The 17,285-nt window shown below is 43.3% G+C and overlaps 1 protein-coding gene across 3 annotated transcripts in view; it reads left to right on the top strand.

Moving 5' to 3' along the window:
- LOC149925595 (uncharacterized) overlaps nt 1–15,792 on the top strand; it is a 50,238-nt gene extending 34,446 nt beyond the window's left edge. For all 3 annotated transcript variants that reach the window (XM_090161232.1, XM_090161233.1, XM_090161231.1), the window contains 6 exons: nt 1,765–2,424; nt 4,182–4,971; nt 6,582–8,175; nt 9,641–9,897; nt 10,700–11,768; nt 13,182–15,792. In XM_090161232.1, the coding sequence (XP_090017358.1) occupies nt 1,765–2,424; nt 4,182–4,971; nt 6,582–8,175; nt 9,641–9,897; nt 10,700–11,768; nt 13,182–15,268 (6,457 nt within the window). In that variant the 3' untranslated portion in view covers nt 15,269–15,792. The remainder of the gene's footprint in view (nt 1–1,764; nt 2,425–4,181; nt 4,972–6,581; nt 8,176–9,640; nt 9,898–10,699; nt 11,769–13,181) is intronic.
- Nucleotides 15,793–17,285: the final 1,493 nt, after the last annotated feature.

Below are 17,285 nucleotides of genomic sequence, written 5' to 3'. Positions count from 1 at the left end.
ATTCGTAGTTGAGATATTTTAGCTCTGAGGTAGCGATAAAGATGGAACGTTTATGCAAAAAGAAACAACGTTCAATTCAAACTAAACAGAGCCTCAGTCCATCTCGAATACAATACGCCTTATATTGTCTATTCGCAACGCGGAGATATTCTTACATGGCGTATCGAACATCAGGGAAGCTCCATTTAGAGCCTTTAGATCAATATGCTAGTCAATTGTGGCCCTAATTAAACGAGACTCGAACTCCGGGCCAAATGAAAGGATGACGCCACGCTGCTAAATCAAAAGTCTACTTTTTAACTATCTTTAAATCTTTCAACGCCCGTTATAACACGAATCTACTAGTTTCGTTACTCGGTTACGAAACGCACGTACGGATCCCCCAAAATGTATGTAGCCATATCGAACGGCCTGCCGTTTTGGTTCGACCCGTAACGCCTAGGGATTCATTTAAGGCCATGGTCACACTAGAGGTAGTTTTGACCGTTGACGATAATTCTTAGTTCACCCCGGTTCGCTTGTATCCAAGGCTTAACGTCATTTCAAATTATGAGCAGAATTTTGGAAATATTAAAATAGGTGGTTTCTTTTCGCTTGTTCCGGGATTTCGGAGTAGGGTAAGAAGAGTCACGCTATGACGTCATTTTACTCTGATTCTGTGGTGGAAAATAGTTCGAGTCGGAGTAAAAAAGTGGCCTTTTTAGCAGATACATTCTGGCTAGCAGACGACAAAATCAGATTTACTCCTTTACACCTCCTTTTCAGGAATAAAAAGAGTAGCCCTAACACTCCGGGACAAGCGAATAGTTTATGGGCCGGAATAACTATCATCCCCGGAACAGGCGAATAAAACGCTTTAGGGTAAAAAGAGTACACTTTTAGTCCGAGAACAAGTGAATAAAACGTTTTAGGGTAACAAGAACAGTGGCGGCGCTAGGGGGTAGGCCAGGTAGGCCACTGCCTACCTTAAAATTTTGAGGGGCCCCAAATTGATCTAGAAAGGGTCTAAATTGTCGAAAGAGATAAAATTATTTATAAATAACAATGAAACAATTGTCGATAATGTATTTACCAATTTTTGAGGTATCTCCTAGTAAATAAAACCAGTTCTGTTATATTTGGACTCGTTTTACTGTGGTTAGAACTTTTTTGTTCGTCATGTACATCACTACTTTATTTTATCTAGGAATATAATACTCGTCTCCTAGATTTTATTGAAGCATTTCGTTGAGAAAAGGGGGGTCCCGGGTCGGGGGCCCATTTATTTGGTTTGCCTATCCTCGCGAAAATTCCTGGAGCCGCCACTGAACAAGAATACACTTTTAGTCCGAGAACAAGTGAATAAAACGTTTTAGGGTAAAAAGAGTACACTTTTAGTCCGAGAACAGGCGAAAAGAAACCACCTAATATATCCCAAAACAATTAGTTAATCATGTTGACTATACATACGGTAATATGATTTGACATAATTTAGAATTTTATTCCCATTATTTTTGAAAATAAGGTAAATTTGACTTCCCCGTCTTGTCGTTTTGAAAGCGATTCTAAGCGAACCGACTTGGACGAGTTGCTTCCCGAACCAACACGAAGCGATTTTGAAAACTAGTTATCTAAAACGAATCGATGTTCGGGGTAAGTGCGAACCTGGCTTTAGTTCGGCGAAAGGGGGGCAACGTCGACGTCAGGCGGGTAGTCAGTCCCGCGTTGGTTCGTTTCCGCGAAATAAATCAATAACACGAGAATCTCTCTTCGCTTTCCGTGCAGGCCCAAGAAAGACGGTCGCGCTCTCGCGGCACCTTCGTCGCCCGTCAAAACTCCGCTCGTCTGGAAGGTGTACAACTTCCCGGACGGTTTCGACATGAGCGTCTCCGATCGTCCCGATTCCAACGGGGAGCAGTTGTCCAAACAGAACGGCTTCAACGCCAGCTCGATCCGCGACTCGAACAGCCTGCTGAGGGAATACGGCTTGCGCGTCGACGAGAACGCTTACTACTACAACAACTGGTCCTCGGACGCTTCCGAAATGGACGAGGACACTAGCGGGGAAGACTCGGAGGAACCGGCTCGCATCGGCCGCGACGAGGTCCCGGTCACCTACTTGTGCTCGGCTTGCGGAGAGAGCTTCGACTCGTTCGTGGCCATCGAGGACCACAAGATCAACAACCATCCCAACGTGTACTGCACCCACGTGGAGATCGAGGGCGAGAAGGCGGCCCCGCCGGAACTGTGTCTTCAGTTCCGGAGCCCGGTCGGCGCCCTGAGGCAGTGGCCACCCTCGGAATCCGACAGGGACCACGTCCGCACCCAGCTGACCTGCACCAAATGCGCTTCCCGATTCGAAGCCGTGGCTGACCTTCACCTGCACATCCTGGAGTGCGGAGGGGACGCCGAGTTTGTCAGACAGAATAGCAAGTTCAACGCCACGTACGTACCATTTTCTCTAATCATCTTTCTTTTTTAAAGTATTGGTATTTTAAATGTAACTAGAAAGTCTAGTTTTGGCTTTTTATTTTAATTTAAACATGGTTGCCACACGCGGGGCTGGTTGATAATTATCATGATAATTATCGGACAAAAAAATCATGATAATTACCAAATTAAAAAAATTAAAAATAAATGAAGTTGGCGACACATGTTGAGCTGGATTTTGCAGTACGAGTTTAATTCCAAAGCAATACTTACAGGTTGTAAGCAGTATATACAGCAGTTTTTATATTGTAACCATACAAATTGAATTTTATCAAATTTTAAGTTGTTTTCTATGTAATTCGTCTCATTTCAGAGTGATGGATTAGAGTTAAATTTAAATAATTTCTGATAAAAGTAAAGTATAAAATAAAAATTTTGGCCTTAAAAAGTCAGGGGAAATATCTTAAAATGGTTAGGGTAAATGCTAATATCTGAAAATTTTGTGGCAACCCTGTAAAAGAAAATTCTAGATTTCTCTCACGAAATTCGCTGCTGTCACTAACTATTACTTCTTATCTTCTTAAAATAGAAATGTTAAATTCTTATTTATCCCATTGAAAAAAGTCAATGATTTTTCAAATCGTTTCGTAATATATTTTTGGCATGTTTCTAATAAAGTTTGTTTTGGAATCGATATACGGATAGTTCAAATATTTTCGAAGAAATGAGCTAAAATAATTTTGGCCTTTTATATCGGTATGCAAAACCAAATTTTTAATGTGAAGTGATTACTTAAATTATTACAGATTTAGTGTAACCAGTAATCAGTCTACAGATGTTTAGACAATGGTTAGACCCTCGATTTAATTGAATTTTTAAGGGTACATTTTGTTAGTGCCATATTTAACAGGGAAAGGTCAGGGAATTTTAAGAATTTGTAAAAATTCAGGGAATTAAATTTGATCTTTTTTGACGGTAATTTTACTATAGATCTATGACAAATTCAATGATTATCATTTATTTTCTTGAAAGTTTGGCCAATTTTTTCAACATTGCCATAACCGTTTTACTGAAATACAAGTCAATTTAAATTTATTAATTTCTGATAAAAGTAAATAATAAAATAAAATTTTGGCAAATCTCTTAAAATGGTCAGGGAAAACAGCGAATAGTTAGGGAATTTGAATCTGAAAATTTGGTGGCAACCCTGTACGAGCAAACACGATACTATAGACGTAGGCCTGATGACGTCACGTGCATAAGAAAATTAATTTAAAACACCGGTCAGTCATAGTTGGCCTACTACAGGGTTGCCACTCGTCATGCAGGGAATTTAAAAATGGGCCTAAAAAGTCATGGAAAGGACAGGGAATTTAAATTTATTAATTTCTGATAAAAGTAAATAAAAAAATAAAATTTTGGCCTTAAAAAGTCAGGGCAAAAATCTCTTAAAATGGTGAAGGAAAACAGCGAATAATCAGGGAATTTTAATCTGAAAATTTTGTGGCAAACCTGTTTAATCTGAAATAGTTGATTTTATAAAATAAAAAGTGGTATTGCCCAACTTGTTAAAATGTTGCTCTTACGTCACAAGACCCAGCTTTATTAGTGTATTCCTCGCACGAGCGATTTGCACGCGCTCTAGAAAAAGCTATATTCCTCGCGACTGTAGCGCGCGCTAGTAGGCTTGTCAAAGTAAGAGACTGTGACGTAAGAGCAACATTTCAGCAAGAACTATTCCGATGGAATCTAACGACCAATGTTTCGCGCAGGTACTCAAGGCGGCGAGGACGTCCAGTGAAACGCCACGAAACGCCAGAAACCGTCGTCAAACCCAAAGAAAAGAAAAGCGAGTCGCTCCCTCCGGAAGCGGTCGAAACCCTGGCCGAAGACGTCAGCCCAGTTGACGCCGTTCAAGATCTCAGCAGTCCCAAAATCCAAGAATCCGTCGTTGAGGTGGCTAGCAACGGCGCCAAGGCCAATAAGATCGCCGCCAAACCGAAAGAAAGTCCGAAATCCAAGGACAGTCCCAAACCAAAGGAAATGGTCGTCAGCAAATCCAAAGACAACGCCAAGTCTAAAGAAGCTAAAACGAAAGAAACTTCCTCAGCGACTACGTCGAGATCCAACGCTTCCACCAACCCCAAGAGCAAAGAGCCTAGTCCGAAGAGCAAGGAGGCCAACGCCAAGTCCAAGGAGCCCAGTCCGAAATTGGCCTTAATCCGAGACAAGATCAAGATGGAGGAACTAACTTTGAATATTCCGGATTTGATGGGTGGTTACTCCTTATGCGAAGGCTGTAACCAATCACTGTCTGCCGGCGACGAGTACGAGCGTCACCGGAAGACGTGTGGCGCCCTCGCGAAGACGACGGACGAAGCCAATAAGCGGGGATCAGAGTCCAACGTGGCTCCCACCATCGACGAAGCCGCGGCTTTGGCCGCCGCCACGGCCCTGAACACTTCGATGATGGCCAGTCCGGTGCCGACCGTCCCCAAGAATACCTGCCCTCAGTGTATGAAACAATTTTCAACGCCTTCCAACGTCAAGAAACACATCAAGGTTAGTACTTTTAATGTACTTAAATTTATATTGGTTTATTAATCAAATTGCTCTCAAGTGTAATATTTATTTAAGCTGACGAATCAAATCATTCGTCAATAGGAGGTTTCTTTTCGACTGTTTTCGGACTAAAAGTGTACTCTTTTTACCCTAAAACGAACTATTCGCCTGTTCCGGGGATGAGAATTACTCTGGCCCATAAACTATTCGCTTGTTCCGGAGTATTAGGGCTACTCTCAGCTAGGCTAGGCTAATACACCACCTTAGGCCTAAGTCATCAAGCGACTTTTAAGGCCATTAAACAGGTGGCCGGGTTACATTGCGTAGAAAGGTGGTGGCAAGCCCTTCACGCCACGCGAGCCAACGTTAGCTCCCTACACTCACTATTACCGTTAACCTCAAGTTTTTAAGGAAGGGGAAACCGAAGAGCTCGGGGAAAAACCCCTTAAACCAGCGGGGAGAGAACTTGCAAACTCAACGCAGAAGTTGTTCCAAGTTTTCACCCACTCTTTTTACTGCTTCTGAAAAGGAGGTGTAAAGAGAGTAAATCTGATTTTGTCGTCTGATAGCCAGAATGTATCTGCTAAAAAGGCCACAGGCAGCCATTTTGGGAAAACGTTTTTACTCAGACTCGAACTATTCTCCATCACAGAATCGGAGTAAAATGACGTCATAGCGTTACTCTTCTCACCCTACTCCGAAATCCCGGAAAAGTGAAAAGAAACCACCTACTTTTTTAACTTTGATCACGCGAGTATTCGACGTGGAATGCATTTACCATGAATCTGTTTAACCCATGAATATTCAACTGTAATATACCCTAGGTCACCTCTGGCGACGTGTGGGGCGGAGTAATTTATAGTGACGTAATAGTCCAAGTAGAACATAAACTGATATTTATAAGCAGTTAGTTTGTTCCTAAAATGGCGCGTTATGGTTGTTTCCTTTTTGCAGTATTTAGCAATTAATCTACTTAATTAAATACATTAACGTATTTATTTATTTAATATTATTATTAGAATACTTATTATTATAATAAAATTATATTTAATAGTAATATGGCTCCCGTAAACTATCTTGCGCCAAAATGACATTTTCGAATTCGTTCTTGTAGCGCTTTCTATAAAATAATATATACGCATACGTGTATAAAAAGTGTTATTTTTTGGAGCGCGCGCCTCCTAATATTTCCGTGTAGAGGGTCTCGTGCGTTTTCGTGCGAGCTCAAAAAAAAATATCCGCGCGCTCTCTAACTTTAACTGCGCGTAGAATCTAACGTAATCACGTGACCTCTCGTATTTTATCATTCTTGTGGCGCGAAAATAGGCTCGACCCCACGTTCTCTCTTAGTAAAGCGTTGCTAATGATGGTTGAATATTCATGGATTAAATAGATTTTCATTTACTTGTATACAGTTAGATCGAATAGTTCGTTAGGTTTTATCAATTTCCAATAGTTTATTGATCTCCATTAGTTCAGATAAGACGACCAACCCTATTCTTAAAGCATTTCTAGATAAATTGGTTTCTAATTTTCAGATGTTATTCGCTTCTTAAATGGAAAATCTTAATAGTTCTAAGATTAATAAGAACGTACCCTTAATTTCGCAGGAGGTCTGTAACAAGAAGTTGGGCCTAAATGTAGCCAGAGACATTTTGAAACAACCCATCGCCGGATCCGCGTCTCCGGTGAACGTAGTCGTACCGCCCGTTGAGGCCGTGGTACCGGCGCCCCCACTGAGCCCGCCACCGCCGCCAACGCCACCAGTACCGGAAGTGGTTACCGTCTCGACGCCGACTAAAGAGGATTCTCCGGAACCCGAACTGGAAGACACGCCCAGCAAGTCGATCAAGAAGACCCCGACGATTAAGAAAACGGGCAAAGGCAAGGTGGAAAAAGGTCGAACGGGCAAGAAGATCCTCAAGGTCAAAGTGGCCGCTCCCAAAATGATGGCCAAGAAACAACTGGAGAAGAAAGAATCCCCTCCGCCGGTCGAGGACAAAAAGGAACCGGAAACGACCACGGCTGAAGCCAGGACTCTCAACTTGGTGGCCGTGATAGACGACGTGGCCTGCAACGCCATTACTCGAGACCAGACCAAGACCGAACCGGACCCGGAAGTGACCGAAGAGATTCGAGAAGACCCACCGGCGGTTAAAGAAACCGAAAAACCATTATCCCCAACGCCGGAGATTAAACCTCTCGAAGAAACACCGACGAAACTGGAAGTGACCACACCCGCGTTAGCTCCAGTCGCCATCTGGTCCAAGTTAGCGGCCGACCTAAGTCCTCCTCCGGCAACAGCGACTCCGCCTCCCAAAGTGTCCCCCGTTCCTCCCAGCAGCCATACGGATATTAAACCGGAAAAGGCCAAGATCAAATTATCGGAAACGGTAGCGACAGTCGCCACCGAAAAGAAAATCATCAAAGTGTCCCAAAATCCGGGCACTCTTCCCATCATCGGCCACAATAAGACGACCTCCAGGGCTGCCAGGGCCGCTCTCAGAATGGCCGCTTTGATGCAAATGCCGTTGGCTACGCCTCAACCTTACATGATTCTGAACCCGCTGATGAACTACGCGCCCCCGCCACCGCTGGAACTGGCGCTGAAGACGCCCAAGATGAAAACGCAGACGCGATCCAAAACCGCTGGTAAAAAACTGTCAACGTCCGGAAATAAAATGGGCAAAGTATCGATGGATTCCTTACCGAGCACTAGTTCCGACAAGCTCAATCCCGCTGACGAAGTCAACGCGGAAACGTTGGACAATGTCACCATCGTGCCTAGCGAACAGTCGGAAACTTCCATCAAGATACAAACCGACATAATTAACGGGCCGACCATTCCGGAAGCCAGCCCGGCCAAGTCGGAGAAAGTAATCGAAGTCGACGATGACCTGGACGAAGACCTTCCCTTGTCCAGTCTGAGAGCCCAAAACAGGGAAGAATCCGAGAAGTCGTTGGTGCCCTCGCCCTCTCTCTTGGCCTCGCTGACGCCGCCGGTCAGGGACACCACCCCGACGCGGCCGCTCAGGAGGATGGACCAGGAACAGTCCTTCGTCTTCAGCCCCACTCCTCCTTTGGATTTCCCTTCAGCGCCCAGTCCTAGTCCCAGCCTGATATCGACCTTTCCCATCAAACGAGAAAGGCGAGCCGAAAGCTTCGACGCTGAAAGTAGCAATTTGGAATCCAATCCCGATGACGGTAAGTTGCATTTGGTGAGACCTAGGAGCAACAAACGCCAGGAGAACGCAGCTAGCCTTTAAACACGCTAACGCAATGTTGCGTACAAATTTCATTGGACGAACCATTACGCTGCACGTTTTACGGAAAGGGGGGAGACAATTTCCGAATTTTCCCCTTCCGACGGCAGCAGGCGCTAGAGCGTCTAACCAATTGATGAAAAATGTACGCAAGAAAATGCACGACTTTTGACGGGTTGCGTTCTCCTTGGGTGTTTGTTTTTCCTATTTGACATTGTAGCTAAAGGTTTCCCAAAATTTGTTTTTTGACAAATGTATTTTTGTAGGAATTAAATTAGAAATGTTTTTGTAGTATTCACGGTTTAAATATTCGCGCGTCAAATTCGATATGAACATGTAATATGTGCTCACCAGAGGTAGACGCATACCTCTATAAAACTAAGGGTCCCTTAGTTTTCACGACACCTATTATTAAAACTAAGGGTCCCTTAGTTTTCACGACACCTATTATTAAAACTAAGGGTCCCTTAGTTTTCACGACACCTATTATTAAAACTAAGGGTCCCTTAGTTTTCACGACACCTATTATTAAAACTAAGGGTCCCTTAGTTTTCACGACACCTATTATTAAAACTAAGGGTCCCTTAGTTTTCACGACACCTATTATTAAAACTAAGGGTCCCTTAGTTTGATAGGTGTCGTGTAGACTCCCTTAGTAAGTTAGTCTACGTGTAACTTGTTTGACTCATCGTATTGTTAATTAGTAATATCAGGAAACTATAAATAGGTATACACTTGAAATGTCTAAGGAAGATTTTTACGGCCGTGATGAAGCTCGTAGAAATGGGCGTGTCTTAAAGCGGGAAAACTCACGAGAAAAACTCGCGCCTCGCTACCCTAATTCGACGAAAACTCGTCTTTAAGCCTAGTCATGGTTATTATATTATTAGCTTGTAACCTGATTATCTCTTTTATAACCATACAAATACCTGAAATTAGGTATCACTACGCTTCTTTCGCGAAGAACATTATAATTACTTCAAAATATTAAGTACGATAACAAATTGAGGTTTTTAAATCCATTGTTTTATAAGCCTATTTTGCGCGGGAAGATCGCCTATTTGTTACCATGACGACGCATTCTTTTCGCGTCAAACCTCGAGCCAATGAATTTGAAATGTCGCGTTACGTCTTACACTTGACGTAGTTAAGCCCCGCCTTTTTCTCGACGCGCTTTCGTATCACCGTCCCAATGGAACCTTAGACATTCCAAGTGTATACCTCTATAGTTTCCTGGTAATATCAAAGTTAGTGTTATTTCAAATACTGCCGTCATTAATAATCCTACAACATACCAGTTTTCTAGAAAAGTTTTCCCTCCATTTATTCGCGTTAAAAACCAAATTTTCGAATGACCTATTTATGTACCAGGGTTAATAGTGAATATTTGATCATTGCAAAATCAGATCGGGAAAGCGTTGAGACGAAATTCGATCAGGAATCCGAGGATGACTACAATCAGGCGGACGCGCGGCGCAAGAGGACGGCCAGGCGACAGGTCAAGATGGAACTGGACGAGAGCTCCTCCCGACCGCAGAACCTGCACAAATGCAGCCATTGCCTCAGGAAGTTCACCTACTTGGCCAACTATCGCAAACACATGTTGGACGGATGCCCTTTGCTGAAAAAAGACAACTTGCCTCGAGTTCCCGTCAAAGCCCAAGTAAGATGCTTTAAATAACTTTCTAAGTTTTATTTCTCTAAACTCCCTTCTCGCGGAAAAATGCGCTCCTAGTAGCCTGTTTTACGATTCGACTTAAACCTCCGTTAAAAAGGAGATAATAGACCAAACCCCTACGCGCTCGCTCGCTCGCAACGCGCTGCTGTGCTGCTACTTGAACACTTCTACAGGCGCATCTTGCCTAAATTTCATCTACTTTTCGCCTATTGTTTACGGATTGGAAATATATGTTTTAGAAATAATTTCAACTTTAGAATTGATTAATTTGAATTTACTGGTTATTAATTAATATTAATATTTATCCAAAGTAGTCCTGAAGGTTTTATTTGGTAAAGTTAATGGGCGACGCGGTTTTGACGGTGTTTAGGGGTCGTCTCGGTTTCGAGGGTTTGGGGGGTGGGGTCGTCTCGGTTTCGAGGGTTTGGGGGTGGGGTCGTCTCGGTTTCGAGGGTTTGGGGGGTGGGGTCGTCTCGGTTTCGAGGGTTTGTGGGGGTTGGGTCGTCTCGGTTTCGAGGGTGGGGGGGGGGTCATACTTCAAATTAAGAATAAGCATGGTCGACATATGTGACTGCGCGTTGATACCCAAATGAACTTTAAAACCGCTGATTTGTATTTTAGGGTCGCATGAAGAAATTTATGAATCAATAGGCACACATAGCTCTATCTCTTTCTTGAAACACTCTTTCCATCTGTCGTGTATCTCTCTCTGGCCGGATAACCGTGAAAGGTCAGGCCACCGTATCGCTGCCCCTAACACGTGCGTTACTCTTTCTCTTTCCGTCAGGTCCTGAAAAACCAAATCGAGGACCTGGTGATCGACCTCTTGAGGGAACAGTCCCGTCAGAACAGCGACGCGGCGGCCAGGGCCGCAGCCACGCCTCCGCCCGCCGATAAGAGGAAGTCTTCCAACACGCCGACTTCGGAAGTACCGGTAGCTCTGGCTGGCGACAAGCCGTCGGACGCCGTTCCAGAAATGTCCGTTTCCGGTTCTACGGAGACTCCGGTGGATCCCATTCCCAAATCCGAAGTCGACACCCCGCCGCGGGAATCCATTCCAAGCCCGGATGTCTTCAAATCCAAAGACGTCGGCAAGTACAAAGCGAAGGGGAAACCCACTCTGAAAACCTATTCCAGGAAACCCAAAATGGCCGCTGCCGACAAATCGGACGACACCGCGGATGTGTCTCAACAAAATACTTCGACTACGTCCGAGAAGGACGAATCTCGGAAACATACCGAAAGTCTCACCGACAGTAAAACTCCGCTACCCGAAAGCAAAGATTCCTCCAGCGTGCCCTCCGAAAGCGCGTCCAAAACGGTCAAACAGATTCCGGAACACGCCGATTCTGTGGTCACCCATGAAGCTCCGGCTACCGGGACTGAAACCACGCCTAAAAGTAATAAAATGACGCCCAAGACTTCCAAAGCCACGCCTTCCAAACTGAAATCCAACGCTAGTACCTTTAAAGCGTCCCAGCCTAGCTCATCCAAACATTCGCCAAAAGTGGACAAGAAGAACAAAACGACTGACGAGTATACCTTAACGCCTCAGATGTCGGCGCCATCCTCGATAAACCTTCCCGCGGGTAGTTCGGCCGGAAGCGGCGACGCCTTGGTCCCGCCAGTTTTCGTCCCTGGCACGACGGCTTTCAATTCCTTTTCCTGCAGCTTCTGCCACCAGATTTTCTTGTCCTATTGGAAACTGTTGCAACATCGCATCTCGCACAAGCTGGAAAAGGGAACGGACAAGGACGCCTCCGGACAAGTTCTGTCGGCGGACGACGCTCTCATCAACGATTTCAACAAACTTAGTCAAAAATTGAAAACCGATTTGCCACAGAGGCCTAATTTAGGTTAGATCTCATTATTATTTATTTATTTTTTGTTGGATAAAATAAACCAACTTGAAAAGTACATTTATTAAAGATATTTGGCATTATTTTTGGCTTCAATTGGTTTCACCAAAGATAATATAAACCTCGTCATAAGTGGATCATTCTCTCTAAGTAGACAAAACGCTCTGCTACCTATGACTAGAGTCTTTGTCGGGGTCGGTCTGGCGCCTCCGCCGAAATATTTTCAAAATTTTCTCTCTGGAGTTTGCTCTCTATACAAGCTCTGACGTCACGAAACTCAGACTAAGATACCCGACCGAGACCCGGCATTTGTATACTTAGAGAGAATGATCCACTTATGACCTCGTATATAGAAAAATTAAAGGAAAACGACCACTATAAATTTTTTTATTAAAAATAATTAGACACGACTAGTTTGTGATCCTACCGAAGCGGCAGTGAAACTAGTCGAGTTTAATGATTTTTAATAAAATATTTTAAAATCTCAATATGGTGGTCGTTTTATTTAATTATTCTTTATTTTAATGCGTAGGGTTAGTTTTACCATATTAACCTCGTATACCCTAGATTCGAAATAACTGATTCGCGCGCAGTCAATAGCGAATACCCACTTCCTGCCGGAAATCCGAAAATATTAGCTTCATGGTAACCAACTATAGATAAGACCACGGTCAACTTTGATTACGCTTTGTTCGCGCAATAGTGCTTCATCAAAGTTAGCCGTGATAAGACCAAGGATCCTATATGTTAGAAGGATAGGTAACCCTCCGGCAGCGCCGTCGATATTAAGAGATCCTTTAAACGTGGGACGTCTTGTTTCTATTCCCTCAAGGACAAATTTTGGCGGTGCTTCCTCCATGTTTTGTCCTTGACGGAATCTAAAGACGGATTCTTTATCGCGCATGACCCACCGACGGCGCTGCCATTTTTCGTCCCTCGCCTCATATAATTCTAACATATAGGATCCTTGATAAGACTATGGCAGCGACCGATGTGGGCCGATTGATTTGGTAAACGCTTCGTTAAAAAAAACGTCAATCAGAAAGCTCTCAGAATTCGAATCTAGGGTACGGAGTTCTAAATTATCTTTGGTTTTACCCACGATGACATGACACATTTTTAAGTATTTAGTTTTTAAGATATTTAAATTGCGTTTGCTAGTTTTATCAACTACATGAACAAATGTTGATATGTAGGAAATATTTAAAATGCGTTTGCCAGTTTTATCAATTACAAGAACAAATTTTGATATGTTTTAGCTAAGAATTTATCAAAACTAACTTATTCGCTTTATCATTGTCATCGTGGGTAGTCTCGAAATTAACTGACAGGAAAACGCTCGCTAGTTTTAATTCGAAATAAACTGACAGTAAAACGCAGGTTTTTAATTAACGTTAATTGTGATTACAGAAATGAATCGTGCGACTCCGTCTATCTCGAAACTGAGAAACAATTTGGCACTGAACTTTAAGGGAAAGTTGAAGGCGGACCAGAAGAGTCAATTGAACTCTGATCAGTCTTCCCAAGTGGAATCCAAAGGTTCTTCGCCTAAAAAAACCTCCAGCTCAGCCGTCATTGCTAGTGCTGTTTCAGAGGTACCATCGGATACGACCGCTGACCGAAAGGTTATTCCGGAAGTGTCAACACGCCCAAAGAAAGACATCGAAGATCCTCCCAGTGAGAAGAAAGAGGCTACAAAACTGTCTTCTAAGAAAGTCGAAAGCAAAGTGACGGATACACTTAGTCGCGAAGATAACCCTACCAAAGCAGTCCCCACCGAATCTTCGTCAGTTACCGAAGACACCTTGGCAGCTAGGATCAAGGGAAACAGTCAGGATGACTCCAAAAAGCGTCACGAGGAAGTAGAATCAACGAATGTAGGCGTCATGGAGGAACACGCGCTCGACTCCGATAAGAAGAAGAAAGGCGGTGAAAATCAAGATTCCGACGAGACACCGTCGCAAGCCGTAATTAAAAAGATTACAAACGCCGTTCTAGATAACGCCAAAGCGCTTTCGATCGACAAAACTGAAAATCGCGTCGGAGAAATCAAGAAGAAAGTGACGATAATAACCGCGAAAAAGGGTCCAAATAAAGGTCCCGCCAAATCCAAAAAGGATCACGATGTCGGTAAGGATGACGCCATCTCTTTAAAGACGAATGAAGTTGTCACGGATGACGACACGTCCGAAAAGATTAAAGATGACGCGAAAATTAATCAAACCAACGAAGTTTCTAAGAATGACGCCAAATCAAATAAGACCAACGACGTTGCTACGGATGACGCCAAATCGAAAAAGACCAATGAATTTGATGAATCTATGAAAACCAACGAAGATAGTACGGATGACGCTAAGTTAAAAAAGACTATGGATGGTGGAACGGATGACGCTAAGTTAAAAAAGACTATGGATGTTGGAACGGATGACGCGAAATTGAAAAAGAGTAAAGTCGTTGGCGCGGATGACGCCAAGTTAAAACTTTCTAACGTTGTTGGTGCGGATACCGCTAAATCTACAAAGGCCAACGACATTATTACGGCCAAAAACGTCGCTACAAGTTACGTCAAAAAAGGACCAAAACTTCGCGACCAGGAAACCGTGAAAGGTTCCAAAAGTAACTTAAATGAAAATTCAACGGAAGAACCCGTCATCGACGAGCCCTGGGACGACAAGTACCGTTCGGACGACGATGACCTGGATGACCCTATTTCCGCCACATCACACCTTCTCGTTCACACTAGCCTGTCCATCCCGTTGACCATCGAAGTGTCCGAGATTTACGATAAGATTATCCATCCCAACCCCGAATTCGCTTCCGACCGGGTAACGCTCACCTCGGACTTATCCAGGTCTTCCAGCAACTTGGACGTCTCGAACATTGACGCCGGTAGTGACAACTCGGCGAACATTGTCGTCGCGACGAGAGGCGGCCTCAAGAAAAACAGTCCTCCAACGCGAAAAATCACCAGGTCCGCCAGTCCCAAAGGCTTAACGCCCAAAGCCGGTTCTAGCGGTCACGCCGCCAAAACGAAAATCTCCACTCCAGAAAGCGACAAAGCCTCCCCCTGGGCGACACCCAAAACGAGACAAAGTACCGCCAAAAGCAGCGCCTCCTCAGCGCCGTCCAACAAAATGAAAAAGGCTATGGCGGACACTCAAGCGAAGACGAGCGAGGGAAAACCCGTCGCCGCTGAAGAGAAAACGGGCGAATCTCTGGAAGATCGAACGTGCGAGGAATGTGGCCGGGTTTTCGCCAACAAACTGAACAAATTGCGACACTACACTTTGGCTCACAAAAAGAAACGGAAGGTCTATTCGCCCTTCAAATCCTTCAACAAGAAAAAGAAAGTCCAACACAAAGCGGCGTTGGTCGAAGAAGCGGAATACGAGGAAACCGAAGAAGAGAATCTCGACTCCTCACTCGTCGAAAGTGTCGAGGAACCATCCGCTTCTAAGAAAGCCAAATTAGAATCTCACACGAAAAATTCCAGGTGATAGAAATCGGGACGTCACGATTTAGAGCGATAGTTTTATTTTATTAAGAATAAATCCTAAAAGTGCCTTAGATCGGTAATCAGTAATACTGCTAAATAAAAACTTCATTACTTACAAGAACTCCGAAGTAGCCTATTAATTAATTTATTTCTTAAAACGAATTATAGTGGTGACAAATTAAGGCTAACAGCTTCGATTTAGTAAGAGGTTTTTATTTTTTCCTTCTTTTCGAGTTGCAATAATTTAAAACCATATATTATCAACGTAGTTTAATTATTTTTTGTTTGTTGGCTAGTCTCAAAACATTCATCAAATATGTTCATAAATGAAATAAGATTTAAATCATTTTACGTTTTGTCATAATACATTCCCTTAAAATATATCTTGGCGATAATAATTTTTTTGATAATATTTTTAATAGTAGTTTAGTATATAGTGTGTTCTAATCGAGAATACGTTTATTCGCTGCCTCAACTATTTTGACATAATAGTGTAAATAATGATACCGGCATCATATTTTAAATTGTACATTTTTATGTCTCCCAAAAGTCAATTTAGACTTTTGCGATTATGTAAATAACGTTTGAAGTATAAAGAATATTGAATAATTCTTTAAGAGTGACTTGTTTATTTTTGTCTTTAGCGTTGCGCTACCTAGCGGCTTCCAAATGAATTAAAATTAACCGAAATTTAGTCTCTGCCGGGAGTAGTGGCGTACTCCTGTAATCCCAAGCGTCTGGGAGGCAGAGTTTGTGGATGGCCGTGTGAGGACGACCACTAATCCCCCAACGGGTGGTTGTCATACTTCCGCCACGGGTGTCCCATCCCTATCCCCAAGTATCCCCCCGTTTTGGCGCCTATAGGCTTCGAGCTTAGGCCTTAATATCCGTAAACTATATATGTGAAGAAACAGCAGACATCTTTTGAATTTCTAGGTTTTCCGGTTGAACTTTCAGCAGCTGTGTAGAGAATTTTGAACGAGCAGAAAGCTTTCATATATTTAATTTACAACTCGGTCGATAGGCGGCGATACTTATGACCGAAATTTAAACTACGCACGAAGCCTATTGGCATTGTCTAACGGGTTGGTCAGTTAAGTAGTGGCAAGCCAAGTACTTGGACCGTAAGGCTTTATCAGAGTTTTGGCGCCCTAGGCACGTGCCTACACTGCCTAAAGGTTAATACGCCCCTGCAAAATTGCTTATTTTCCTTTGTACTTTGTAATATCAGGAAACTATAGAGGTATACACTTGGAATGTCTAAGGTTCCATTGGGACGGTGATACGAAAGCGCGTCGAGAAAAAGGCGGGGCTTAACTACGTCAAGCGTAAGGACGTAACGCGACATTTCAAATTCATTGGCTCGAGGTTTGACGCGAAAAGAATGCGTCGTCATAGTAACAAATAGGCGTTCTTCCCGCGCAAAATAGGCTTATAAAACAATGGATTTAAAAACCTCAATTTGTTATCGTACTTAATATTTTGAAGTAATTATAATGTTCTTCGCGAAAGAAGCGTAGTGATACCTAATTTCAGGTATTTGTATGGTTATAAAAGAGATAATCAGGTAAGCTAATCATATAATTACCATGATTAGGCTTAATGACGAGTTTTCGTTGAATGAGGGTAGCGAGGCGCGAGAGTTTTTCTCGTGAGTTTTCCCGCTTTAAGACACGCCCGTTTCTACGAGCTTCATCACGGCCGTAAAAATCTTCCTTAGACATTCCAAGTGTATACCTATAGTTTCTTGGTAATATCAATCAATCCTAAATGTTTCGATGAGGAGTAACACGTAATATTGCTAATTACAAAGAGTTCTATGTACACACTTGGAATGGCACCTGGCTTCGAACTGCTGATGATACTGCTGAGAACGTCCGGTATAGAGTAATGGCAGTGCTACGTCACACGACGTCACCCATGCTTTTTCCTACTCATAAAAAATTCGCGCCCACAATGGCGGCCATGGCCAAAGCTACAGAGTGCTACTACTCTATTGACGATTTTGGACACCAAGG

This window comes from Leiobunum rupestre, chromosome 10 (assembly GCF_980474605.1).
Source record: "Leiobunum rupestre chromosome 10, qqLeiRupe1.1.hap1, whole genome shotgun sequence".
Lineage (NCBI taxonomy): Eukaryota > Metazoa > Arthropoda > Arachnida > Opiliones > Sclerosomatidae > Leiobunum > Leiobunum rupestre.
The sequence above is the reverse complement of the archived record's forward strand: the minus strand, read 5'-3'. Positions and strand labels throughout refer to the sequence as shown.